The sequence below is a fragment of the Chlamydotis macqueenii genome, chromosome 5 (genome assembly GCF_036417535.1).
Source record: "Chlamydotis macqueenii isolate bChlMac1 chromosome 5, bChlMac1.mat, whole genome shotgun sequence".
Lineage (NCBI taxonomy): Eukaryota > Metazoa > Chordata > Aves > Otidiformes > Otididae > Chlamydotis > Chlamydotis macqueenii.
This window is the reverse complement of record NC_141560.1, coordinates 67821087-67848225: the sequence shown is the minus strand read 5'-3', so window position 1 is coordinate 67848225 and position 27139 is coordinate 67821087. Positions and strand designations below refer to the sequence as shown.

Genomic DNA, 27139 nt, shown 5'->3' with positions numbered 1-27139 from the left:
AAACTTCGATTTCACATCTCGGTGCTGATGGAGAAAGCAAAAAATATCGCTTAGGAAAGAATGTGAAGAATGAATATTGTAAATTTTCTGGGGAAAAAAAAAAGAGTCAATTTGTTAAATCTAGAAGAGGTTTGGGGGTGGGAATCTTCGCGACCAAAATACTTCTTAAACTGCTGCCTTGTCACTTTTAATTTGGTCTGTGCCTTTAGAGGCATTAATGTAACCTGAAGGGCAGCTTAACTGAGCGAACGACCCCGGGCTGGAGGGTGCGGTGAGAAGGAAACACCGCAAAACACGGCCGATTTCTCCCCCTCCCCGTTAAAACAAGCTTCTGCGTGTGCCCCTCGAGTTCTGAAGAGACCTATGGTATAGGTATAAACAACTTTGCTGTAAGGTGAAAGCATTTTTCAGTTTGGGAGACGGGCTGCTGTGTTCTGCAAAACCCGTTTTTTTCAGTGCTCTGCTTTGCCTAGCCCCGACCTCTTTGGCTTTTACCCATCCTGGCAGGTGAATTTCTGCTTGCCCCTGCAAGGGCCGGGGGTAATCTAAAGGGCTTGGGCTGAATTCCAGCGGCGATGGGAGCCTCTGCAGCTCCCACCCGCAGCGGAACAAAGCTCTACAGTTCTTTGATGGGGGCTGGCAGCTCCTGAGGGCACCGGGCAGCAAGAGGCTTGGCAGAATTGGGATACTGCAATTTTTTTTTTTTTTTAATTGACTCACTGAAACCCACGGTAGTAACCCGTAAAATCAAGGACGTACAAGAACTGTGTGTGGTGCTGGCAGAGTTTATTCCCCCTCCTCTCCTCCCCTCCCCCGAATAGGCGCGCACTTCACATCGCTTACGCTAAAACACAAAATAGTCCCCGGAGAAGCTGACGCTAGCAGGGTGCATGCGGAGAAACAGCATCTCTGACGCTGAAACGACTGGGAAGGGTGCTGAGGGAGCATCCCGATTGTGCCAACACGCTTTTTCTTTTTTTCTTTTTTTTTTTTTTTGTCAGCGCGAACAAAGTTACCTTGTGCCCCACGGATCTTTGAGAAAGCCCCTCCAATAGCAAATAGCAGTTGCGAGAGGTCGTTATGGGTGAATGACTTCGTTGCAAAAACGATTCTGTGTTAACATCTGACTTTTAATGATGAGTAATTTCCCCCCAATTCTCAGATATGAATGCTTTGATGGGCGGGGAAAGGACACCAACAACTTGACTGCGGTTGCCGTCATCTTTGCTCCCGCTTTGGTCTTAAGATAGTTTTGATGAAAGAGAGGAATGCTTTATAGTATGTATCGTTTTAAATTAATTAGGGCTGAGGGTGTGTCGTCGTCGTGTTCCCCGCCCCCCCCCCCCCCCCAAGGCACAGTAAAAATAGACAATATGGTGTTGTCTGGTGCAACGAGAACAGGGAACCCACACCTAAAATGCGTTGTGTACTTCATACGCAGTGAAGTGCGTGTAGGTATCTGGAGATATAAAAAAAACATAGTTTTTATATGTATAGACTGTTATAATATCTGATCCAACTGTGAACTGTAGGGGAAAAAAAAAAAAAAGACGAATCGCACACTAGAGTAACTGGGAGAGGAGTGAGGCGTCGAAATGGAAGGTTTCTCCCCATTTCTCTCTTGGTTTGGGTGCAGTAGTACGTGTTTCTCACATGTAGCCTCTAATTACCAGCAAGAAAGTTCTTCTGCGCTCTTGCTGGATGTGGTTTAGTAATCAGCCCCTATATGAGTCACAAGGAACACGCCATCCCACGGCCGCGTGAGTGACAGCCAGCAGGCCCTCTGGCTGCTTGGCGTCCCTTTAAAATCTGAAACCAAGGGTAATGATTTATCAAGCTCTTATTATCAAGAAAATGTCAAACGAAGGGCACCTTGCTATGCACTGACGCAAACCCAGTCTTTCCCAAGGAAGTATAGAAAGCTTTGCTCTGGACTGGGCAAAATCCAGTCTGTCAATTGCCTGTACTGCTGGTTTTATCTCCACCGAGTCAGTCTGTAGGTATTTGAGACATGGTAAGTGATTAATTTCTTGTCTTTGATGCTGAAAAAGGCTGAAGGGAGGGAAGCGGTGCTGGAAGGGGAGCTGTCCGCGGTGCTGCAGACGCGCTCCGCGGTGCTGGAGGGGGAGCTGTCCGCGGTGCTGCCCGCGGAGCCAGCGTGGGAAGCCTTCCGCAGATCAGGGTAAGGCTGCTGACGGGGAAGGGGGCGAGGGGGGAAACCGTGGTACCCCGAAGTGCACCGGGATAGCGACCGAGTCCTTGCAGATCTTATCCCTGACACTGGGAGATGGGCTTAAGACGGAGAGAAAACTTGCAACGGAAACAGTGGCGGGTAGTTTCGTGAAACTGTCTTCTGAAAAGGCGTGTTTTAAAAACCTGCTACTAAACTGATGGAAAAGGTAGGGTTTGTGTGCGGGTTGGTTAGGCCGTAAAAAGAATATGCATTTTAAATTATAATTTTAAAGCGGAAGGGAAGACGAGGGAGCTGGAAGGGTAATTGCTAATCTGTTTAATGAATACAGGAATGCTTCAAAATTTTTTTAGAGGTGTGCGAGTCAAAAATGTAAGAAAATAGGGAAAATTTGCTGTTATTGTCATTAATTCCGCTGTGGTGGTGTGATTATTTTTGGATTTCATTGCCTTGCTTTCGGGATTTGAAGGGTGGCAGCCAGCTCAGAAATGCTCACCAGTGCTATTTCTCTTTTTTTTTTTTTTTTTTTTTTTTTTTTTTTTTAACATCTCTGGCTGCCTGGCTTGGCTATTGCCTATATATATATAAAAAAAAAAAGCCGATGTGCATTGTTGAATGACAGAAAGGAAATGGGGCGTAAAATTAAAGAATCTTTCTACACTGGTGATAGGGAAGGGAGCATCCTACAGTCGTGATGTGAAATCTAACGAGGTCTGGCGAAGCAGTGCTGTAGAAGCAGTTATTTAAACTCGAACTACGCATTTGCAGATGCTGGTGCAGTTTTGTTTGTTTGTTTTGAGGGGGTTTTTTTTTTGGTGTACCTTACTCTTTTCTCCCCCAGAACATAAACGTTGAATTAGAAGGCAAGCAAGTGAGCTGGGGCACCTCGAAATTCTGCAACGCTCTTGTTATCCAGATTTTCTAGCACATGCGGAAAATCGTAGAATCTCTCCAGTCCCAACAGTGTTATTTTGGTTTTTTTTCGGGTTGGTTTTTTTTTTTCCCTCTTTTGGCAAAATATATGATATTATCATTTTAGGATTACTCCAGTCAAAGGGATATGAGCAAGCAGGTTGTGAACAGTCCTGAAACCGTTGCTCTTGGAGCCAATGAAGGTGCCGGAATTGTAAGAATCAGCCCCGAAAATGAGCCGCAGAATGCCCTGTCGCAAGTCCCTGCCGCCATGGCCAGGCTTCCCCGATCGCTCTCCACCGACAACAAAACCCTTTCCTGCGAAGAAGCGAAGCCTAGTGAATTGGAGAGGACCAAAGTCGGGATCTGCAAGCTGAGCAGCACCCCGCTGCCAGCCAACTCAGCTCTCCGGAGGGAACCTGGGGAAACCTTTCCGTGCAAGCCCAGCCCTGGGGAAGCTGCCATCCCCCACTGCAAAATCCCCGCTTTGCAAAGCGCGGACGGGGCCGCCGACCTGACCCTGGGTGCATCGGAGCGAAACGACGCCAAAGGTGCCTGGGTGACCTTGAGCCAGAGCACGGTGGTGCTGGGCACGGATGGCAACACCTCTGTCCTTCCCGGCAGGGTGGAGGGGGTAAGTTGGCTCCTTATGGGGTTTCCTTCCCTCCACCCCCCTGCTTTCTGCTCGTAGGAGTGGGAGATTTTTGCCACTCAGCCCTCGTTTGGGGTTGAAGCTCTAAAACCGGGTCTAAATCAGCCGGGGAGCTGGCGGGGAGGTGAGTTTGGGTTTCGGATGAGATGCGGTGCTGCTGCTGGTTGTGTGGTACCGGTATAAACCACAACCCATAGCTCCCCGCTAATAGCGCGCTCACGGAGCCATGCCCGTTAGCGTGACCCGGTTCCCACGCGTGTACGTACACCGGTTACGCCTCCCTGCAAGAGGCCGAGCCCTTTCCCCCCCCAGCATCAGCCGCAAGATGCCCTGCTCTTCACCCCCCTCCTCACCCTCGGCCGGCTGCTCAACCCCCGGAGGCTGAGCGCCTCGGAGAGCCTGTAACCAAAAATAAAGCGACATCAATCAATCAAACGACCCCACAAGAAGTCAACCTTCGCCCCGCTCCGCAGCCCCGGGAGGAGTTCGTGTCTCCCTCCCGTGCACCCACTCATCCGAGTTTACCCTGCAAGGGACGGAGGGGAGCGGGTTTATTCTGTAAAAACGGCTTTTGTTTCGTTTGTGCGTGCCGGGGTAAAGGGCTGGGTCCCTGCGGGCTTTGGGGACCGGCAGTCGGTCCTTGCCCCGCTCCCCAAAGAGGGCCGTGGGATCACCGGGGATTTAGGAGCCGGGCGACCCCCCCTCACCCCGTGGCGGGGCCCTGTGCAGGTGCCAGCCTCGCCGGGAGATGCGCATTGCGGTGGCCCGAGTCTCCGTGATGGGAACCGTCGAGCCGAGCCCTACTCGTTTCCCCCCACATCCCCCCCCACCAGCCCAGGAGCCAACTGGGCCAGGGGTACTCAAGCAGGGCGGGGCTGACCGTCCCCGCACCTCCCCGGGCCGTATTCAGCGCCTCCCCTCCCTCGGGAGCAGCCTGAGAGGGGGGCAGGGTTTAACCCCCCCCCTCCTGTTTTCTCTGGCAGAAATGAGCCCGGGTGGGGGCTGCAGGTGAGACTCCCCGTACCCCTTCCCCACTGTGTCCCCCCCGACCCCACGGTGAACCCAGAACCCAGCAGCCACAGCATCGCGATGCTTCTTTGCAAAAGTACATTTTTTTTTTCCCCGATCTCTCTTCTTTTATTATTTTAAAAATTCTTTAATTTTTAAATACTTTAAATTTTTTTTTAATTTTCATTTTCCCTCCCCCGTTTTAGGAAGACGATGTAGGGGATGAAAACAAAGCCCGAGGGAACTGGTCCAGCAAGCTGGATTTCATACTCTCCATGGTGGGTTACGCGGTGGGGCTGGGCAATGTCTGGAGGTTCCCGTACCTGGCCTTTAAGAATGGGGGAGGTAGGATGGATTTTTCCTGTCTCTCTACCTGCAGTACTGTACGTTGGCGGAGCCGGCCCCTGCTTTTTGGTTTTTTTTTTTTTTGGGAAAGAGGGAAGCGGGGGCCAGTGGTGCCCGTTTGCTTGGCAAAGCCGGGCGGCGAGCCTGGGGGTCCGGGGGCACCCTCGGATGAGGAGCATGTTAGGGAGAACGCAGGCTGGGCTTTTCGGATCGTCAGCTCTGAAAGTAGGAAAGGTCCAATGAGATTTCGTTAAAATGTAGCACTTTCGTTAAAAACAACAACAACAGCAGCAACAGCAAACTAAACCCCCCCAAACCACCAAACAAAAAAAAAAAACCTACAGAAAAGGAAAAAAAAAACCCAAACAATAACAATTAAAATCAAAGCAAACAAACAAACAAACAAAAAAACAAAACCCCAAACCCTGCAGCTGGTGTTGGTCTGAGAGGGAGGAAAATGAGGAGCTGGATTGATCACACCTGGCACAGAGTGAGGGATCCAATCCTCAACTTTGCCTAATTTAATCACAATTTAATCTATTTTAATTACGGGGGGCTGAATCCGTAAATTGGTGGGTAACGTTTGAAGCCTGGTCGAGACGGTGTGTTATTTCGTGAAGTTTGGGGGATTTAAAAAAAAAAAAAATCTCTCAAGCATCTGGTTGAAAATGAATCGTTTGAAGCAGAGCGGCTGCTGCTCAGAGGAACAGAGGGGAAGGAATAGTTGGAAAAATGGTTGTGCCGTTAGTAGGTTACAAAAGGAAGAAAAAGTTTCTTCGCGGAAGTTCTCCCAGCAGAGGCTCTCATTTAAACTGGGAACCGGTGGGTTTCACCACCACGACAGACTGCGGCTGGGAGCCGCATCCCTCCGTGCAGGGGATGCGGTCAGCGTTGAAAGCGGTTGTGTAAGGGCTGTAAGAGCCGTTGTATGGGAGAGAGCTAGCGATTTAAAAGCAAAATCAATCCTTAAAAAAAAAAAAGTGAGGGTTTTTTGGTGGGTTTTTTTTGTTTGGTGTTTTTTTGGTTTTTTTTTTGGTTTTTTTTTTTTTTTTTACTTTTAAGTCGGGGATATTAATATACTCATTTAATGACGGTGTTGTGTCAGGCAACGCAGAAAGCTGCTCCCCGCCCCCCCGTCGTGGGGGATGGAGAAGCAGCAGAAAACGTTTCCGAGTGGCGGGCGCTGACCGGGTTGTCCCTTGCCCCGCGGGTGGGGACCGTGCGGGTCCCCAGAGTGCAGCTCCCACGGTGGGGGTGGCCTCACTCCGATGCCGTGACCGAAGTTGCGCGGCCCCTCCGCGCCCAGCCCGCCTGTGCGCCAGGATTCAGGTTGTTCTCTCTTTTCTCTCCCCCCTGCTCTCCCCCTCCCCAAGGTGCCTTCCTCATCCCCTATCTGATGATGCTGGCTCTGGCCGGGATCCCCATTTTCTTCCTGGAAGTCTCCCTGGGACAGTTCGCCAGCCAGGGGCCCGTGTCGGTCTGGAAAGCCATCCCTGCCTTGCAAGGTGAGCGGAGCAGGAGCCGGCCCAGTTTTGGGGACCAATGACCCGCATCCCCTCTTCTTGCGTGGCTTCAGCACTGCCGCACGCTGCGGGCCCTGCCTGCGCTCTCAGCGGGTGCCTCAGCAGCCTGAGGGCGCAACTTGCGCGGGCCTTGCCCTTTCCGGCAGAGGATGCGCTCTGCCCCCGCGCAGCTCGAGGCCGGGACCCCCTGCTCCCCGGGACTCATCGCGGTGCTCTCCCCTCTCCCCCAAGGCTGCGGCATCGCCATGCTGATCATCTCCGTCCTGATCGCCATCTACTACAACATCATCCTCTGCTACACGCTCTTCTACCTTTTCGCCTCCTTTGTACCCGTGCTGCCCTGGGCTTCCTGTAACAACCCCTGGAACACGCCAGACTGTAAAGATAAAAACAAACTTCTGTTAGGTAAGTTGGGTCAGGCTTCCCCTCCCTTCCTTCCCCCCTCCCCCCTTTTTTTTTTTTTTCCTCTCCTCTCTCTTTTCTCAGTTTCTTCCCCTTCCTTCTTCCCCTTCCTTCTTCCCCTTCCTTCTTCCCCTTCCTTCTTCCCCTTCCTTCTTCCCCTTCCTTCTTCCCCTTCCTTCTTCCCCTTCCTTCTTCCCCTTCCTTCTTCCCCTTCCTTCTTCCCCTTCCTTCTTCCCCTTCCTTCTTCCCCTTCCTTCTTCCCCTTCCTTCTTCCCCTTCCTTCTTCCCCTTCCTTCTTCCCCTTCCTTCTTCCCCTTCCTTCTTCCCCTTCCTTCTTCCCCTTCCTTCTTCCCCTTCCTTCTTCCCCTTCCTTCTTCCCCTTCCTTCTTCCCCTTCCTTCTTCCCCTTCCTTCTTCCCCTTCCTTCTTCCCCTTCCTTCTTCCCCTTCCTTCTTCCCCTTCCTTCTTCCCCTTCCTTCTTCCCCTTCCTTCTTCCCCTTCCTTCTTCCCCTTCCTTCTTCCCCTTCCTTCTTCCCCTTCCTTCTTCCCCTTCCTTCTTCCCCTTCCTTCTTCCCCTTCCTTCTTCCCCTTCCTTCTTCCCCTTCCTTCTTCCCCTTCCTTCTTCCCCTTCCTTCTTCCCCTTCCTTCTTCCCCTTCCTTCTTCCCCTTCCTTCTTCCCCTTCCTTCTTCCCCTTCCTTCTTCCCCTTCCTTCTTCCCCTTCCTTCTTCCCCTTCCTTCTTCCCCTTCCTTCTTCCCCTTCCTTCTTCCCCTTCCTTCTTCCCCTTCCTTCTTCCCCTTCCTTCTTCCCCTTCCTTCTTCCCCTTCCTTCTTCCCCTTCCTTCTTCCCCTTCCTTCTTCCCCTTCCTTCTTCCCCTTCCTTCTTCCCCTTCCTTCTTCCCCTTCCTTCTTCCCCTTCCTTCTTCCCCTTCCTTCTTCCCCTTCCTTCTTCCCCTTCCTTCTTCCCCTTCCTTCTTCCCCTTCCTTCTTCCCCTTCCTTCTTCCCCTTCCTTCTTCCCCTTCCTTCTTCCCCTTCCTTCTTCCCCTTCCTTCTTCCCCTTCCTTCTTCCCCTTCCTTCTTCCCCTTCCTTCTTCCCCTTCCTTCTTCCCCTTCCTTCTTCCCCTTCCTTCTTCCCCTTCCTTCTTCCCCTTCCTTCTTCCCCTTCCTTCTTCCCCTTCCTTCTTCCCCTTCCTTCTTCCCCTTCCTTCTTCCCCTTCCTTTCTTTCACCCCCCCCTTAAAAAAAAAATTTCTTTTTCTTCTTTCGTGTGGCCGTGGTGGGTTTCCAGAGCTTTCTCCCCCTCAGCTGCACCCCTGGGAGATGCCAGAGGAGACTGCAGATGCTTGGGGCCGGGCGAAGTTCCCAGCATAGAGGAGCTGTCGCTTCCCAAGCTTTGAAGTGACCTGCATCATATGGGCGCTTCCCTTCACTTTTAGTTACATTTTTCCTCATGAAGGACAAATATGATTTTTCAACTACATTACTAAAAAGCCCAACTTTTTTTTTTTTTTTTTTTTTTTTTTTTTTTTTCTCTCTCCCTGGGTCAAAACTCTGTGTAGGGGAAAAAATATGGATCAAAATGCTATAGCTGGCAGCCTCTGGCTTCTGTTAAACACAACTTGACAACTCCTTGGGCTTTAGAGAGGCTTCTTTTTAACAAAAGCAAAAGCACCACCACCAAAAATAACAAGGGAAAACCATTTCTGCAAGCGGCCCAAAACGTGCAATGACCTGGAAGGGAGAAAAGCAAACCTGGTGAACATTTTGCAAGAGCTGCCAGCCTCGGTAGCAGGGGCTGCTCTCCTCTGCAGCCCACCCAGGGCTGCACCCCAGTCCCCAAATGAGGTGACCCCCAAGAGGTGGGATGGGCACTCCCCTAGAGCGGGCAGCAGTTCCTTCACGTTCTCAGGCTCTTTTTACACCTTGGACATTTGGGATGAAGGGAGACAATCCCAAGATATTTTAAGACCTGGTTCTCTCAGATCCTTCCAGCTTCTGTAAGGCAAGGTGTTCCAGAAATCTAACAGAACGAAAGTTCAAATAATGTGTGTGAACTAATGCTTTTTATTGTCATTTCACACCCAACCTGAAAAAAAACCCAACCCTCTAGAGAAATTATTTTTCTCCTTCTTTTCTCTTCTCTTTCTAGATTCCTGCATTGTGGGTGACCACCCCAAAATCCAAATCAAGAACTCTACTTTCTGTATGAGTGCCTATCCAAACTTGACTATGGTTAACTTCACCAGTGAAGGAAACAAAACCTTTGTTAGTGGAAGCGAAGAATACTTCAAGTAAGATCTTTCTTTGTTTAAAGATGTTATGTTAATCTTTCTCTAAAATCCACTGTAACAAACAATAAATCACTGTTTGGAAGACTAGAAATACAATAGTTAAGGACAGCAAATGATACCTATTTTTTTTTTATGTGTAGAAATGATGAAAGCTAAATTTTTAATGCTGGTTTATTTGTGTTCTGTTCCTATGGTGCTTAGCACAGCTGGGGTGTTGGCCCATGCCTGGCATTTTTATCTCCTACTGCAATGCAGATAAATAAAATAATACATGGTGAGAATCACTGGAACCTTTTAGAGAAACCATTGAGAACGCTGAAGCAAAACAAAATACTGTAGGAATTTACGCAATTACTCCCTGCAGTTTCTGTCATTAATTTTTTATTTTCTTTTATTTTCATTTTTTATTCTTAGGTACTTTGTATTGAAGATTTCAGCAGGGATTGAATATCCTGGGGAGATTAGATGGCCCTTGGCACTGTCTCTTTTCCTAGCTTGGGTGATTGTATATGCCTCCCTGGCTAAAGGAATCAAGTCATCAGGAAAAGTAAGAAAAATATTTGTGATGTACTTGCAAGACAGCAGTGCGCTGCTTCAAGAATCACACTCTTGTTTAAGGCAGTTAATTATTGACAATTATTTTCAGTAAATGGCTAAATGCTAATGAAATGTCCAGTGTTTTCCTTTTTAAGCCAAAACATTAAAAAAAGATTATTTTGGTTCAGCATTTGTTCCCTCATCTTCAGTAACTTTAAAACGAGCCCTTGAGCTGTGTTCGGCAGTTGGATGGCAAAGAGGTGCCTTCAGCAGCCTTCCCTATTCGGTGTGGTGTTCATTAAAATCCTGCAGCCACCTTAAGGGTCCCTGTAATCAGGGAAGTCACGATGTTAATTAAGATGTGAAGGAACAAATTCTCAAATCAGAATTGAACTCAAATTGTTCTGTGATGAGTGTGAGCAGTGACAGCGTGTATCCTCTTTTCATGTATATTTGTGGGGAATGTTAGATGATGACAGTAGCATAAATCTAGTTTACTTAAAAAGACCAGACTGAAAAGATTTTAAAAAGCAAAATACCTAGGTATTTCCTAGGATAAAATTAGCAGCTATGCAGAGATAATGATGAGTTTTCTAGAGTTGAGCACAGGGTTTCTGATTGCAAGCCATTCCTTGGCATCTAGATGACAAGATCTGTTGGGAGCTAGCTTGGGAATTAGCAGAAGATACAGAAAGTCGGAGTCCCAGGGGAAAGTTGAGGGTTTTTTTTTTTTTTTTGCCCCCTCTACCTTAATGTGATGGGAGAAACTGTTTCATGAACTGAGAGAGAGCTAAGAAACAGATGATGTACAGGAGAATAACTTGGGTTTGGATGTGACAATAGCTATTTCTTTAAGTGAGTCTTAGTGGCCAGGGAAAATACTGACTCCTCAGTACCAGGGATAGAAAACCTTTATTTATGCGTAGATGAGTTCAGTATATTCACTGTACAAAAATTCTTCAGGGCAGCTTCTTGAAACAGCAAAGAGAAGGTTAGGAGAGCAGCTTCAAAAGTCACCTCAGCTCAGAGGATTGTGGTCCCCGTAAGACTGAGGTTAAGATGAAAAAAAAGGGTTTGAAATGCTTTTTGGTAGATGTGTACAGCTTAAATGGAAATAATCTAGGCAATTAATTTGACCACAGAGAGAGCTCTGCTCTGTACCAGTAATTATGAAGACATTAAACACACAACCTCTGTTGTGTATTTAGACACCATGATGATTAGGTCTGGATTGTTCCACTGACTTTTTTTTTTTTTTTTTTTTTTGCATTGGGACCATAAACATGTAATTATGAAGAGGTACAAACAGGAATAAAAATCCTTTAAGCTTTTTAAAATACAGATAAAGATATAGAAAAAATCAGAACTTTAAGTGGTATTGAATGACATCGTCCATTTAATTGGCATTGAGCTGTGTCAGTTTACTCTGGGCAAAGATCACAAGTGATGTTTTCACGTAGCTGTAAATTCCTGTTGTTCCTCTCCAGACTTTTCTGCTTTTTTCTTCCCCTCTCTAGAATCCCAGCTCTTACCTCTGCTGTTGATACTACTCCTGTTTCCTGCAGCAAGAGCAACTGTAAAATTTCAGATTTCCTGGGAAATAACCCCGTTGTCTTTCTACTTTATCCCCTGGCTATTGCCTCTAGCCTGAATAATTCCTTTCTTTATGCAGTACTGTGGCACTTGTATTTCTCCCGCCTCTCTTCTTATAGATCCAAATAAGCCCTTTCAACACTTTTTTTTTTCTTTTTTTTCTTTTCCTCTCTCCAGGTGGTGTACTTCACAGCTACGTTCCCCTATGTAGTTCTCATCATCCTTCTTATAAGAGGAGTAACTCTACCTGGAGCTGGAGCTGGGATCTGGTACTTCATCACACCAAAGTGGGAGAAGCTAATTGATGCTATGGTGGGCTTATTATTGCACTTATTACTCTGCTAGGGTGAATAATTCATACAGGTTTCTTAACGGCTGCCGCAAGCATCTTCTGTGTGCAGGGACAAGTATTGCAGTATAATTATATACATATACTGCATCTGAGACAGGAGAGTAAACAAAATCAAATTACACATCCTACTTGAACTCCCCGGTAGCATATACCCTGCCATAGAAAAGCTGTGATTGTCATCCTACCTGCTCTGGAAGGAAGGAGGTCCCTCACTGTGCAGGAGAGGATGGAATCGAGGGAGTTGGTACCTGGCTTTGCTCTTTAAGCACTGACTGCATGAGTTGGAGCTTCAGCTCTGCTGCTGTAGTTGCAATTTCAGCTGATTTCTAAAAAAACAGCTTGTTGCTAACGAAGCCAGTAAAACGTGTTCCAAATATACACCTGGATTTGTATTTGTGTAGACATAAATCCACCTGTGGGTCATGTCTTTGTGTGATGTGTGTTAGTCTTAAGTGTCTTGAGGCAGGAGTCTGGAGACTGAACTGAGAGTTACGATTCAGAATCTTTTCTCAAAAAAATTAAGAGGGGTTTTTAACAGCACTTCAGGAAATCCAGTATTTTTTTTTTTTTCCTAAGAATTTTTTTCCTCTATCAATAGCAGTGTGATATCACACTGCTAGAACAATAACTAAAGCTGGAAACAGTTTCCTAGATAAATTGTGCAGATCTTAATTTCCTTAATATCTCTGCAATAATGGGTATTTTGGTGATGGGAGTATTAAATCTTTTGCAAACAATACAGAAATTAATTTTGCATTAAATATGAGCATTTTGGGGTCCCGCATTGTGCAGTAAAGGAGAATAGTGAGAACTGTGGCCTTCTGCAAAATGGGGCTGTTTGAATATGCCAAATACGTGCATAACGCTGGGTAAGTGTTCGATAATATTCAGATGAGCTTCTGTTTTTAATTTTATTTGCAGTTTTAACAAGAATTAAGAGCTGTATATTACACTCAGTTAGATGAAGGATTGACTGCTTGCTGACGGGTGACTTTTAAAGTAGTGTTTAAGTAACGTCTTCAAACTGGTTGGTGCGTGTATAGATACACTGACCTGTGCATCTGCGCATATCTCCATTTCTGCACTGCCAGCTCAGGTGGAAAATCAGACTTCGTAGGAAAGCTTGTAAATAGAAATACCAATGCTTCAAACATTTTGCAAGTGATAAGTAAGTCCAACTCCTTTGAAATTCCAGGCACTTTTAAAAAGTTTTCTCTGAATGCATTTAAGGCTTTGAAGAACTGTGTTACAGAACGAAAAATGCTGTTTGGTTGATTTGTTTGGCTTTTTTTTTTTTTTTTTTTTTTTTTTTTAAGAGAGACTAGGTTGAACATGTCTTTTCTTCTGATGAAAGAAAACTGGGCCCTGGTGTCTCAATAGCCCTAACTTATGCTATGCCGTTTGATGTACACCTAATGACGGAAATGTACCCTAATTTTAATGTAATCTCATTCATAAGTAATGCATCAAGCAATACTGAGGTTCTTACTTTTATCACAAAGATAAAGTATTATTTAGGACCACTGGCGGATAAACCATCCGCACCCAAGGCAAATTTTTTTTTTGTGATTTGTATTTTCTTTGCTGAATGTATTTAAACTGATACGTATCAAGCAATATAGTTTGAATACTTGTGCCTTCCGTATACAGCAAAGGCTGTGTTGTCATTTTATATGGGTCAACAAGAACAGTGTTCCTCATCAAGCGGGCACTGTGTATTTTGGGGCAGTATTTTGCTTTTAAATGTTCTGTTGACATCCATTGCTCTAAAGTTTGTTTAAACTACTTACGTGTTAATCCCTTAACAGCAATATTTGATCTTTCTAACACAGTTTCCTGAAGTGGATGCTATTTCCTCTCCTGTCTATCTTTCTTAGGTTTGGAAAGATGCTGCCACTCAGATTTTCTTCTCCTTATCTGCAGCATGGGGAGGTCTAATTACTCTCTCTTCTTACAACAAATTCCATAATAATTGCTACAGGTATGTGAGAGTAAAATCTATCCGTCTTATTAAACAGGGCTTGTCCAAAACCAGTCATCTTCCAACGTGCAGAAATCCGGTTTGAAAAACCCTCTTCTCTTTTCCCTTCCCTCTTCTCTCTTTTCTTTTCTTTTTTTTTCTTTTTTTTTTTTTTTGTGATTCTTGTTTTTTTGTTTTGTTTCTTTAATCTTGTCTGCTTTTTTTTTTATTTGTCTTGTAATATCCTCCCAGGTCCTAATATACTAGTCCCAAGACGAGCCTTAGGCTTGTTATGGTCCCTGTGGGCTCTTCGTTTTCAGAATCAGCAGGTTTAGGCTGAAAGGCAATTTGGTAAGCTGTCAACAGCTGTGAGCAGCGGTGTAAAACCCTGTCAGTCAGCAGCCTCTGCTGAAGAACAACTCATGTGTAGAATGGGCTGGAGCTCACCCGTATGAGACAAACATGAGTTTAACGTGCAATTTCCATATACGTGCTTCTTGTCTCCTAAACCTTCCTATTTTTTCCAATTATTCTTATTGTGGTTTTACATGTAAAAAGTTATTTCAGACTGTGAAATTTAAAATCACTTTTATTTGAAATCACCAGAAGTTAATTTTACGAGGAAAATGTCCTTGTTCTCGTGGTATAGTATAGTTTTTAATAAAAAAAATGTGCCAGATAAATGTCTGCAGGTGGAAAGAAACAAAAGCAAGCGGCATTAGTAGAATGCTTCACTGCTATTTTACTGTCTTGAAAGCCAATCTTGTTTCTACTGAAGCAAAGCTTTACTGATTCCTGCAGTGACAGAGATGCTGATTCAGGACAGCTTAAAATCTTGCCTGAATCAAGACTTTAAAGCACACGCTCCTTGAGATTTGAGCTCCCATATCCTACAACTTCTAAGTGCTGTATAAAGAAAGCTTAACTTTGAAAAGAAACACGGATCAGGATTTTAAAATGGAATTTTAAAAAAAACCATTTCCTACTAGTGTTCAGAATTTAATATAATTCTCCTAAAATATTGATGAATAAGTGTTGTGTGCTGAGTATCTCCCAGCCAGAAATCTTTGGGTCCTATTTTTGAAAATGCTTGTCCCAGGCTTTGATTTTTTATTTATTTTTTGTTGTTGTTGTTGAAGAATGAATACATTCAGAATATCAGGGCAAAAAAAATATAAGAGAATTGTCATGCTATCTTTCTCCATTAATTTAGCAAGGTTTTGTGGAGTTTGGAAAATGTTAATGAAAATTTTGAATACTTGGTAATGAAGTGTAAAAATACTACAGACACAACACTAAATACATGTTTTACCTATGTTAGAGGGGGATATAGGACACTGAAGCAGAAATAATTAGAAAAGCTTAGTTACTTGTAGTCTTTTAGATTTTACAACACATCTTGAATACTGAAATGGAGCATGACTGTTTTCTCTTTCAATTTTTATATTCATTACATTCTAATACTGCAGATAAAATTGTAGTTTTTAGTTACACATGCATTTTAAACATCATTAAATAATCTATAATTGCAGTAAATTTACATAAAATCACTTCATCATGCCTGCCTAAAATATTTTACTTAAAACTTATCTGAGTTTTGGAAGAAGATTAACACATGATGATTCCAAACAGAACATTGTAATTTTTTTTTTCTGTAGATATGAAGAATTAACCTAATAATTCCTGTTAAGAGATGCTTTGTTAGAGATTCCAGAAATTTCACAGTACAGTGAGGTTCTTGACAGCTTTTTGAGTTACATTTTGTTCTGTTCCTTACAAATAGCAGTAGGAATAAGCAATTCCAATCAACAAAACAACAACAACAAAAAAAAACATTTAAAGTGAGTGACTTGTTTATTCCTAATTTGCAGTAGCTCAAGGGGAAGTCTTCTGCACATGTATAAAAATAAAAATCCTATCAAGAATGCTAATTAAGGATGGGGATCATGAGGGCTGGTTTCCTGTCAAGCCACATGTACTTACCCAGTATAGTATGACATTCAGGTACGGATTTCTTGAGATTCCCTTAATAACAATAGAAAATTGTACTGGAGAATCCTGTACAGATGGGTAAGCATTTGAGCGAGTGTTGCAGGGTACGGAAAGCTTAACCCTGAAATTTTGTGTATAAATACAAGATACAGGACAAAAACCATCTTACCTGGATGGTGGTGGTGTAAGGTAGTGAGCAAATAACCACATCAGGCAAAGAGTAAAACACTGTGTTGTGAGTCATGTCATCATTGCCACCTTCTTCAGAGGGACCGAGAGCAGAAGCGCTCAGCCTCTGTGTGGCCTATAGCTTCCTATATGGCACGTGGGTGATGGAAACAGGCACAGCTGATTCCTGGTGGTGACATGAAGACTTCTGTCATCTCCGATCAGCATCAAATGTACCTGATAAGTGTTAATTTGTATCTTCATCAGTGTTCCCACATGGTCATGACACAGACTCCTGAAATATGTACAAAACCTTCCCTTGTATGTATTGCAGAAAGGTGATATGGTTTCTTGTTTTTTTTTTTTCTTTTCAGGGACACGTTGATAGTTACATGTACCAACAGTGCCACAAGTATATTTGCAGGCTTTGTCATCTTCTCAGTTATTGGCTTCATGGCAAACGAGCTCAAAGTGAATATTGAAGCTGTGGCAGACCAAGGTAGGGTACGCTGCCGTTTCATTACTTAGGCACCTGGTGGCACCTTCAGCTCTATTACTAATGATCACATTGATATCAGAGGTGGGAATAATGGCTTCAGACTGGAGCGGATTAGTAAGCAAGTTGGAGGCATTTCTGGGAAGTCAAGATATTACTTGGGGAGCAAGGAGCTGCCTCCATGGGGAAGTAAAAGATTTCTGAAGAAACAGTTAGAAGATCTTGGTTAGGGAAGTGAGATGGTTTCCAATGGATCTGAAAGGTCCTAACTGGTAGAGCCGAATGTGAATGAGAAGAGTGTGACTGATGGGAGAATTAGTGCTGTCGTATATAATGTGGTATGAAGTAATGGGAGATAGGAAGGGACGGGCTTTTGGAATAAGAACCTGAGAAGTTTAAAGGATTGTAAAAATCTGATGGAATTGTAGAGGGATAATTGTGACCTTAGTCTAGTCCTACATTTCCTGTGCAATGTGCAGCTCTTTGCCTGTAAGCCAACCAATCCCCAGCTACTTAAGATAATTTTGAACAGTGTTAACAAGATGAATTCTTAATAACTTTGTAATAACTCGTACATGTATTTACAATTCTCCCATGATAGCTATTTTTATTTTAGACTTCATCTCCATCCAGAAATAATAAAATAAAGAAAAAAACACCCAACTCTAAAATCTAAACCACACTGCACTCACCAAAATTATTTGTAAGAAGTTAAAGTAATCATTTAGTAGGCATAATTAGGAGTCATCATTAAGTCACCATTTAGTAGGCATTGGTGGTGTTAGGTTGATGGTTGAACTTGATCTTGGAGATCTTTTCCAACCTTAAATATTCTATGATTCTATGAAACTCAAAGAAGCTGTGCTTGAGTGAAGCTGCAGCAGAAGCTCCAAAGAGATGGATGGAGGGAGGATGAAGAGGCGTAGCTGTTTGAGATGGTGGAGGAAACACTTGGTTCACTGGCTCATCTCCCTGGAGATGGCACAATATTCAGCGCAGTGGATGGCAATTGCTTTTCTTTTGGGTGCTTGTTGGTGGTCTTTGAGTGAGTGACGAGTCACAGGCTGGAGTGCTCTGTTCCCAGCTGTTTCAGCAGCTGTTCCAGGGGATGTGAAAAAAGCTGTCTCCAGACAACCTTGTTGTAAGGCTGTCAGCGTGTTTGTAAGAGCCCATTTAGGCCATTTAACAATATTTCACGAGAGTGAGGCTTCACTGCTCTCTGTGACGGGGGAAACAAAATTTAGTCACATAATAAGACAATGGTAGGAGGAAAGAGAAGATTAGGGATAATTGCAACTGAGTCAGCACATTAAATTAACAGAATTAAAAAGTAGACTCAGCAAGTGGGGAAAGAGCCAGCTCTTGTTCCTGCCTACGTTTTTTAAATTCTAAAGTTGTATTTCTTTTTGCAGTGAAGGAGAAAACAACCAAAATGATGATGAAACATAATCTCCCTTCAAGTTTTCAAAAACTTGAATGAAATTTTAAATGGAAATAGGAAGAGATTTTTTTCTTTCTTCCCCCCCTCATAAAATATTAATCTGAAATACATAGTATTTATTTTCATTTAGAATCCTCCTTTCAGGAAAAGCTCATGTAGCTGATGAACAAATAAAACACGCAAGACAATCTATTTTCATTCTACTCTCTCAGTTTGACTAAGAACATACTGCAGTAGAAAAATTTTAGTAATTTAAAATGAAAGTTAAAGGTCATTTGACTTATTTATATTTCAAGGCATATAAAACCATTGGAGTTTTCCTGGCTTTAATAGCCCTTTAGAAACAGTTCATATCCTCCTAAATCTCCCAAGATGGGGAGGATGGGAGCCAGCGTCCCTGTGACTGTTTACCTGTGCCCCGATGCTCCTGGCATGTGATACCTTGGAGGGTTATGAGGGGCCGAGATGGAGAGAGGTGCACTTTCATATTCTATAATTAAACTTTTCCTAAAAGTGTGATTAATGGGAATTCATTATTCCGAGACTTAATTAAACTTCTACGTGCAGGAAGCTAGTACAAACAGAGCCCTTAACTCTAATAGTCAAGAAGAGATCTTTAATCAACAGATGAAGGAATATGTTAATGAATACATGATCGTTCTACATGCACCTTCCTAGCCATTTTTCTGCAGCATATTTTAAAGGCAGCAACACTTACTAAGTCATGTACAGTGTTTTTATCTTTTTTTTTTCATTGTTGTTACCTCTCATATTTGTTTTTTGTTCAGAAGGAACTCCAAACACTTCATAAGTTGCCCATGGAGATAATTGCACATGCTGCTAAAACTGCGTGTTTTTTTCTCAGTATGTGAGACAGCACCAGTTCTCTCGAACAGAAACAGCGTGGGGAGCCGTAGGAAATGGGATCCAATAATCCAGATAAGAAATGGCCAGGACAGAGTGAGTTTGGAGCCCCTTCTTGTGGCATGGGTCATGGAATTGGCACAATTTGGCTGTCATTTGTATCTCACCTGGTAGGAAACATCCTTGACGGCATTTGAAGTGGGCGATCCTGTAGATGGGATAAATAGAGGAGAAATGCCATCTACTGTAATGCTGCCACCACATTCCTGCAGCCTCTTCCCCCAGGCAAATCTAAGCATACTTGTAAAAATATTTTTTTTTTCTTTACGGTCGATAAAAATTACAGCCCAAGATATCAAACCATCAAAGAAAGGAAAATTGCTTTACAAGACAGTATCTCCTTACCTTTTCTGCTGTGCACTATTTCAGAATTTCTTGTGGGTTTTTTTTTTTTTAGATTAAGAGTAGTTATTACCTTGCGTCTGGTACGAGCTCTGCACATTTGTTGTGTTCTCTCCAGCTCATTTGACTGTGTGCTGAGTCCAAGAAGAATATTTTCTTTTCCATTCATCCTTGTAGTACTGAGAGGTGGATGATCGCTATGTTGGTTTGAGGCTGAGCTGCTAACTGGCAGGAATTTGATCACAGAGCAGGAAAGAAACATAGCTGCAGTACACAATTTGTGTTTAGTTTTGTATTTGGATCAGTATGTTAGTATACTGGTTAAATATGTATTTTGCAGCTTGGAAAGTAGGAGTGTATGAGTGTTCTGAAACTTTAAGCTAAAATAGAAGATAATCATGTGAGGCTGAACTCTGCAACGGTAAACAAGAGAAACTGAATCAGATCTTTTTTACTTTTATCAAGAAAAATAATATTGTATTATACCTTGAAACGTGACTGTTCATGTCTCCCTCTTTTCCATTCAGTTAAAAATGTTAATGTGATGCAAGATACCACAGCCTTTCTTTTTCTCATTTCCAGGTCCTGGAATTGCGTTCGTTGTTTACCCAGAAGCCTTAACTAGGCTTCCCCTCTCTCCCTTCTGGGCTATAATATTCTTTTTGATGCTTCTGACGCTTGGATTGGACACTATGGTAAACTGCCTTTTTTTTTTTTTCCTCATTCTTTTCCTCTTGCTTTTCCTGATTATTTGTTTGGAGGACTGTGAGATCACTCGCTATTTTCCATGTGGTTGGTGAATCGCTTTGCAAAAAGAGGAACGAAGTAAGTGCTGAAAACATTTGGATGAAGCTTTGGCGTTGGCATCTGAGCATTTAACAGCTAGGATTCAAAATACTCCATCTTATATTCCAATGTATCCAGCTGGACCATTATATAACCTTGTGCGCACTGAAACGACTCCTTTTGTTTTGTCTTTCAGTTTGCCACTATCGAGACCATCGTGACCTCCGTTTCGGATGAGTTCCCCAAATACTTACGTACGCACAAGGGACTGTTCACTCTAGGGTGCTGCATCTCCTTTTTCATCATGGGATTTCCTATGATCACTCAGGTAATAATGTTGTCTTTGCACATCACTCTCTGTCCCCAGTCCCCCTCTTGTGGCCGTTCTCCTTCTCTGCAAGTTGCAAAAGATTAAGCTGAATTCTGCCGCATACGCAAAGACGCTGGGCGAGTCTGAAAGCCTTATTTAATTCTTTTTTTTTTAGTGGATGCTATGACTGAGATATATTTAAAAGACTTTGCTGTTCAAAACTTTCAGAGAATCAAACTTCTAAAATTTATCCTTAGCCAAACACCTCCAAAGTAATCATGAAAGTTAGGTATTAATTAAAAAAAAAAAAAGTTTGCATGTCATATAAACATGCACACCAGTTTTCGGGTGCCTTTCCTCCTAGATTAGGTATATACTGATAGTCCTGGCAAACTGTGTGGAGCTAATAATGAAATTCTTATCCACCACCGATAGTCTTCAGTGTCTTGTCCACTACTTCCTCCAGCATTATAAACTCTCAGAAATTTCAAGACAAGGTGTACAAATTAATCTTTTTTTTCCATCTTTTTATTTCTTTCCCCTCACCTCATCACCTACCAGCCCAACTTTGCCATTCCAAAGTCAAGGACGGATTCAGTCCATTCTTCCCTTAAATTATAGTGCTTAACCTCTGCCCTGAAGATGGGGCTTTGTGTCCTTTCCAAAGAGATGATCTGGACTCACTGTTACAGTATTTCTGGTTTCAGTGGTGAATCTGCTTCTGCTGTAGTGTGATGTGGTTAGAGACACTGCTGGTGGAAGGGCTGGTCGCAGTTCAGTCCTTAATCTGAAACCAATGTCTTCCCAAGGTGTGTTAGTTACCAGAGTCAGGTGTACTTTCTACTGTGTTGGTTTTCTTTCTTTTTTTTTTTTTTTTTTTTTCCTTTTCTCCTTGTTGGATGTGATATTTGTTCAGCCAGAAAGAAGACACTATAGTGCGGCATGAGCTGTGTTTGGTCAATGTATGGATGCTTACTTGGGATTAGAGGGTCCCTGATCCTGCACCTGTCCATTTTGCCTACCTTAGGGCCAGTCATGGTTGTGGCACATACAAAGAGAGACACCAGCTATATTCTATGAGTAATGGCTATCTTCTCCTTTTTTCTTTAGGGTGGAATGTATATGTTACAGCTTGTGGACACTTATGCAGCTTCTTATTCTCTTGTCATCATTGCCATCTTCGAGCTTGTTGGAGTTTCCTATATATATGGTGAGCAAAAAATACTGTTATCAGGCAGCCTATGCCAAAGTAACATTTTAGCATACTGTAAAGTAGCTGGTAACACGACATTCTTAAGGAAAGGAGTAACACTTGTAAAATTTTTATTTATTTTGTCTTTGTGAAAAGCCTCGATTTCCTTATTTTGAACAGAAGCATAATGGGACTTAATTACTATAGGATTCCTTCAGATACATATATTCAAAAGACTTTCATATAGTCTAATGTTCATTTTCTGTCAGTAGCTCAAAGCCAATGCTTGGAGATGGCTATAAGAATAGACTAAGCATTTAGTGACACTTCTCCAGGTGCTCTTTCACACTCCAACAGTTTTAGGCAGAGACTTCCTGAGCCAGAAGTGGTGTCTTTGCATTTAGCAGCTTTTGAAGGGTTTATTTTCCATGTACACATCCAGCCTTTCCTTTAGCTGATCTGTCCGTAACATAGGCTCAAGACTACGCAGCTACTCAGAGTGAGTAATTATGCACAGCGGCAACACCAGTTATAACGATCCGTGTTGACGTACGTTAAATTATGAGGCAGATCCTCAGCTAGTATAAAGCAGTGCAATTACCTTCATGCTACTGTAGCTACATCAGTTGATACCAGTTGGTGATTTGCTCCCAAACTTGTCCAGTGCTTTCAGGAGACTGATTCTTGGCAATGTGTGATCTCAGACGGTTGTAGTAGGAAATGTGAAGATCTCCTTGCATAACAGATGATTAATTTACGTTTAGAGTGTGGTGGTGTCATTTAAGACTTGTCTTCAAAAGGAAAGGAAGATCTGAATCTCAGTGTTCAAGACAACAAAGATAAGGCTGTTTCCCCTGTTGCTGTGGACAGGAATGAATTATGTATTTTCTATCAGCTAGACATAAACAATCCTCAGATGTTCTGTTGAAGATGCATGTTAGCAGCATCATCTTAGGCTCTAATCCTCTGCACTGGATACTTAGATCTACCTACATTGGACCTACCTACAGTGGGGTCCACTCTGTAATATAGAATCATAGAAACATAGAATGGTTAGGGTTGGAAGGGACCTTCAAAGGTCATCTAGTCCAACCCCCCTGCAAGGAGCAGGGACATCCCTGACTAGGTCAGGTTGCTCAGAGCCTCATCCAGCCTGGCCTTGAACGTTTCCAGAGATGGGGCCTCCACCACCTTTCTGGGCAACCTGTTCCAGTGTTCTATAACTTGCATCGTAAAAAATTTTTTTCCTAATTTCTAATCTAAATCTACCTCCCTCTATTTAAAAACCATTACCTCTCGTCCTATTGCAACAGGCCCTACTAAACAGCCTTTCCCCATCTTTCTTGTAGGCCCCCTTGAGGTACTGGAAGACCGCTATCAGGTCTCCCCGGAGCCTCCTCTTCTCCAGGCTGAACAGCCCCAACTCTCTCAGCCTGTCCTCATAAGAGAGGTGCTCCAGCCCTTTTATCATCTTCGTGGCCCTCCTCTGGACCTTCTCCAACTGGTCCATGTCCTTCTTGTGTTGGGGGCTCCAGAACTGGACACAGTACTCCAGGTGGGGTCTCACCAGGGTAGAGTAGAGGGGGAGAATCCCCTCCCTCGACCTGCTGGCCACGCTTCTCTTGATGCAGCCCAGGATGCGGTTGGCCTTCTGGGCCGCAAGGGCGCATTGCCAGCTCATGTTGAGCTTCTCATCCACCAGCACTCCCAAGTCCTTCTCCTCAGGGCTGCTCTCAATCCATTCCCCGCCCAGCCTGTATTTGTGCCTGGGATTGCCACCACTCAGGTGCAGGACCTTGCACTTGGCCTGGTTGAACTTCATGAGGTTGGCACGGGCCCACCTCTCCAGCCTGTCAAGGTCCCTCTGGATGGCATCCCTCCCTTCCAGTGTGTCGATGGCACCACAAAACTTGGTGTCGTCGGCGAACTTGCTGAGGGTGCACTCTATCCCACTGTCCATGTCACCAACAAAGATGTTGAACAGGGCCGGGCCCAGCACGGACCCCTGAGGGATGCCACTCGTGACCGGTCTCCACATGGACATTGAGCCGTTGACCACCACTCTCTGAGTGCGGCCATCCAGCCAACTCCTTATCCACCGAGTGGTCTGTCCATCAAACCCATGTCTCCCTAGTTTAGAGAGAAGGATGTTGTGCGGGACAGTGTCGAAAGCTTTGCACAAGTCCAGGTAGATGATGTCAGTTGCTCGTCCCTTGTCCACCATATAAATGCATTTTAAAATTGTGACTAATTTAAAACATGCAGAATTTGTTGCTCTTGCTTGAGAAATGAATATTATAGAGGAATATTATATTATTATAGGGAATATAGAATTATATATAGAACTATAATATTATTATAGGGAATCAGCCCTTCCTTGTTTTCTCTCATTTCATGGAAACACAGAAGTGTATTTTATCTCCATCAATATCCAGTCCAGTGAGCAGTGAGCTTAGTGGTTGTAAGCGAGGAATGTTACAGGATACAGTGGAAAAACTGAAAACACTGAGAGAAAAATTGATTTAGACTGGTGATGATTTGGTTGATCAAAATGCTTTTTGTTTTTTGTGTCCCTGAAATGTAAGTATTTAATTTAGAGCTGGTTTAGAAGTGTAATCTCTGTGAGTGAAATGATATTGGTAGGTGCTATCAGCTTTACATTCAACCAGTCTTCTCAAAGGACCTGAGTGTAATGCTTTGAGATATCTCCTGAAGTGGAGTCTAGAGATAGATTTTTGGGAGTTATTTAGCAGAACTCCTGGTTTGAAAAGTCAATGTTGGCAAGTTTTGCCATTTCTCTGTGCTTCAGTTTCCATTAAGATACGTGAGGTTTGCCTGTTCCCTACCCCAATTACCACCAGGTTTAGCGTTTACTTGTTCCTGTGGCAACACCGCTGGGTATGTGTCACCTGAGACATTAGTGTCTGGTTATCATACTGACCAGTTTCCCAGCTTTCCTAAAATCAATACAATTCCATGAGAGATGGCCATTGCCATTAGTGTGCAAGATAAAAATTCCTTGCTTAGGAATTTTCAAGTAACCTTCAAACTACTTAAATCTGTAGAATGTCTTTGTTTTCTATGTTTTTAAATGAGGATGAAGGTAAATAGGGAGTAAATACTGGCTTTATTCCACGTCTGAACGCTGTGTGGCAGAAGCACTACAAACCTGCCTGTGTGGAACATTTTATTAGGCTTGTCAGCAAAATTGCTCTGCCTAGTGCCTGCTAGAACAAATTCAATATCCCTGAAAACGCTAACTTTTTAATGAAAAACATCAGATAATACAGAAACAGTTACAGCACTGCAAAGGAAGGACTTGAATAGAGAATTTTTTTTTTTTTTTTTAGTTACATGTTACTTTAATCTAATCAAACTTGGAAAAGATCTGACAAACTACAGATCTTTCTTTCCACGCTTTCTGTACCAACTGGTTGTTGATCAACAGCTGCTAGTGAAGCCTTTAATATAAACTATTTTGAAGATTATTCCCTGAAATGAACCCTTTGCTAGACTGAAGAGCTTCCAGTTTTTTACACAAAAAAGGAAAGCTTTACTTCACCGTCTTTATCTGCTTGACTAATGCATCATAGCTCCTTCCACTGCGTTAAAGCTCCTTTTCTAAGGACTGTTCATAGGACGACATCTTGTATATTTGTGATTTGCATGTTGTAAATACCAAGCGAAGCTGCTGCTCTTGTTGTATTCCTTCAAGCTGCGCTTAAAATTGGCATAACATATTTTCAAGCTCCTATAATTGCTGTTTTACACTCCACTGACACCTTTCTTTGTATACTGGTACTCTTCCTAGCAAGCAGGTTGGCACCATAGTCACAGGTGCTTTTATGATGAAATGAATCTGTCTTTCGTTCTTGTTACATGTTCTGCTTGCTGAGCATGGTGAGCTTTTTAAATGAAGAGGAGGCACCCTTGGTTATTTCCTTGCCATCACTTATTTTTCAGTAGGGGCAGTGCTGCGTAATCCAGCCAAATGCTGGTTTTTATTTCACATGCTAGCGTAGATGTGTGTTCTCCAGTTGTTTAGATTATGATGCATGATTGGTAAAGAATAGCTTAGAGCTGTGGGTATTAATTTAATGATCAGCATAATTCCCACTGTTGCATTTTGTAAAATCAAGCTAAATACCAAAAATCCTTGTGCTTGAGTGAAACACTGCTGGAAACTGGTGGAAATGGAAAACGTATGACCTCAACTCTATTTGTGCTCCTTCTAGATCTGTTTTTTCTCAGTCTGTTGTTGGGAAGGTTCATCATCAGAGCGAGTGGTAACTGCTTGTCGTAGTTCAGCCCCGATCGGACCAGACTACGCAGTCTTTCTCTCACTCCCCCCACCCTCCGAGAGAATAGGGAGAGAAAATATAAGGAAAAACGGCTCAAGGTTTGAGATAAGGACGGGGAGAAATCCTTAAAGTTACCGTCACGGGCAAAACAGACTCAACTTGGGGAAAACTATTCATTTATTACTACAAACAGCAGGATAATGAGACAGGGAACAAGATAACCTCCCCCCACTCCTCCCTCTTCCTGAGCTTAACATTATCTCTACTACCTTCCCCCCCCGAGCGGCAGTGTATTTGTAGAAAGTGTTGGTAATTTTGAACGTTTTACCTGTAGCAGAATATTGAAGTGGCTGTCTGGCTTGGTTTGCATTCTCCTTTTTAATGGATTTTATATCTGCAGCGCTTATGAATACATCATCCTACTTTAGAGAGCGGGAATTGAGATATGGAATATAATGTATTGTTTATTTCCCAAAGTTATTCAACAGGCCTGACTGATCTGAGAGGGAGACCAGATATACTGAGATTTAATCGGCATTCTGTTAACTAACGCATCCTTTGCGCATTTCTGTGGAACTTGATGTATTTATTTCCAGTTTTTCACCAGGAAAGAGATGAGTACTGTGTAATCCTTGTACCTGCTTATGTGCATTTGACTCCTGAACTGCTAACATTTAAAAATGCCTTAAACTGATGATTCCAAGAAGGAACTAAATATTTTAATTGGAGTTTCAGACGAATCTGTGCAGATTTGAGTGAAGCTTGCATGAATTTTGGAGGCAGAAATCCCTGGTAACCAGTTACCAGTCCTCTGCAGCAACAAATGTGGCTGAACTAGAGACATTTGGATGAGCTTTAAACTTCCTGGAAGGACCCTTCAGCCCATACATTGTGCTGCTGCAATTAGTTTAAAACTAGTTTCGCTCCCACCGCAGCATGCTGCAGGGACGACGGCTGTATGAGCATCTCCCAAGCAGTTTGTTGCAGCTGGTGCACTGAGCTGCTTTCTTGGAGGCGCATCAGAAGACACTGAATCACAAAATGGTTTTGTGTTGGAAGGGACCTTCAAAGGTCATCCGGTCCAACCTCCCTGCAAGGAGCAGGGACATCTCCAACCAGATCAGGTTGCTCAGAGCCGCGTCCAACCTGGCCTTGGATCTTTCCAGGAATGGGGCACCCACCACCTCTCTGGGCAACCCGTGCCAGTGTTCGACCACCTTCATCGTAAAAAAATGTTCCCTTATTATACAGCCTGAATCTACCTTCTATTTTAAAACCATTACCCCTTGTCCTGTCACAACAGATGCTGCTAAAAATTTTCTCCCCATCTTTCCTATAAGCCCCCTTTACGTACTGGAAGGCTGCTATAAGGTCTCCCTGGAGCCTTCTCTTCCCCAGGCTGAACAGCCCCAATGTCTCAGCCT

General features: G+C 43.5%; 1 protein-coding gene across 2 annotated transcripts in view; it reads left to right on the top strand.

Moving 5' to 3' along the window:
• The first annotated feature begins 3578 nt into the window (after positions 1-3578).
• The window catches only part of SLC6A5 (solute carrier family 6 member 5), a 31057-nt gene continuing 7496 nt past the window's right edge, over positions 3579-27139 (top strand). The window contains exons 1-13 of one of the 2 annotated variants that reach the window (XM_086747942.1): positions 3579-3741; positions 3980-3987; positions 4970-5108; positions 6482-6613; positions 6863-7036; positions 9180-9321; positions 9736-9868; positions 11629-11763; positions 13681-13784; positions 16298-16422; positions 19709-19821; positions 20109-20240; positions 21333-21432. In XM_086747942.1, the coding sequence (XP_086604068.1) occupies positions 3982-3987; positions 4970-5108; positions 6482-6613; positions 6863-7036; positions 9180-9321; positions 9736-9868; positions 11629-11763; positions 13681-13784; positions 16298-16422; positions 19709-19821; positions 20109-20240; positions 21333-21432 (1435 nt within the window). In that variant the 5' untranslated portion in view covers positions 3579-3741; positions 3980-3981. Of the gene's footprint in view, positions 3748-3979; positions 3988-4967; positions 5109-6481; positions 6614-6862; positions 7037-9179; positions 9322-9735; positions 9869-11628; positions 11764-13680; positions 13785-16297; positions 16423-19708; positions 19822-20108; positions 20241-21332; positions 21433-27139 lie in introns of both variants that reach the window. The other variant, XM_086747943.1, reaches the window with a different exon arrangement.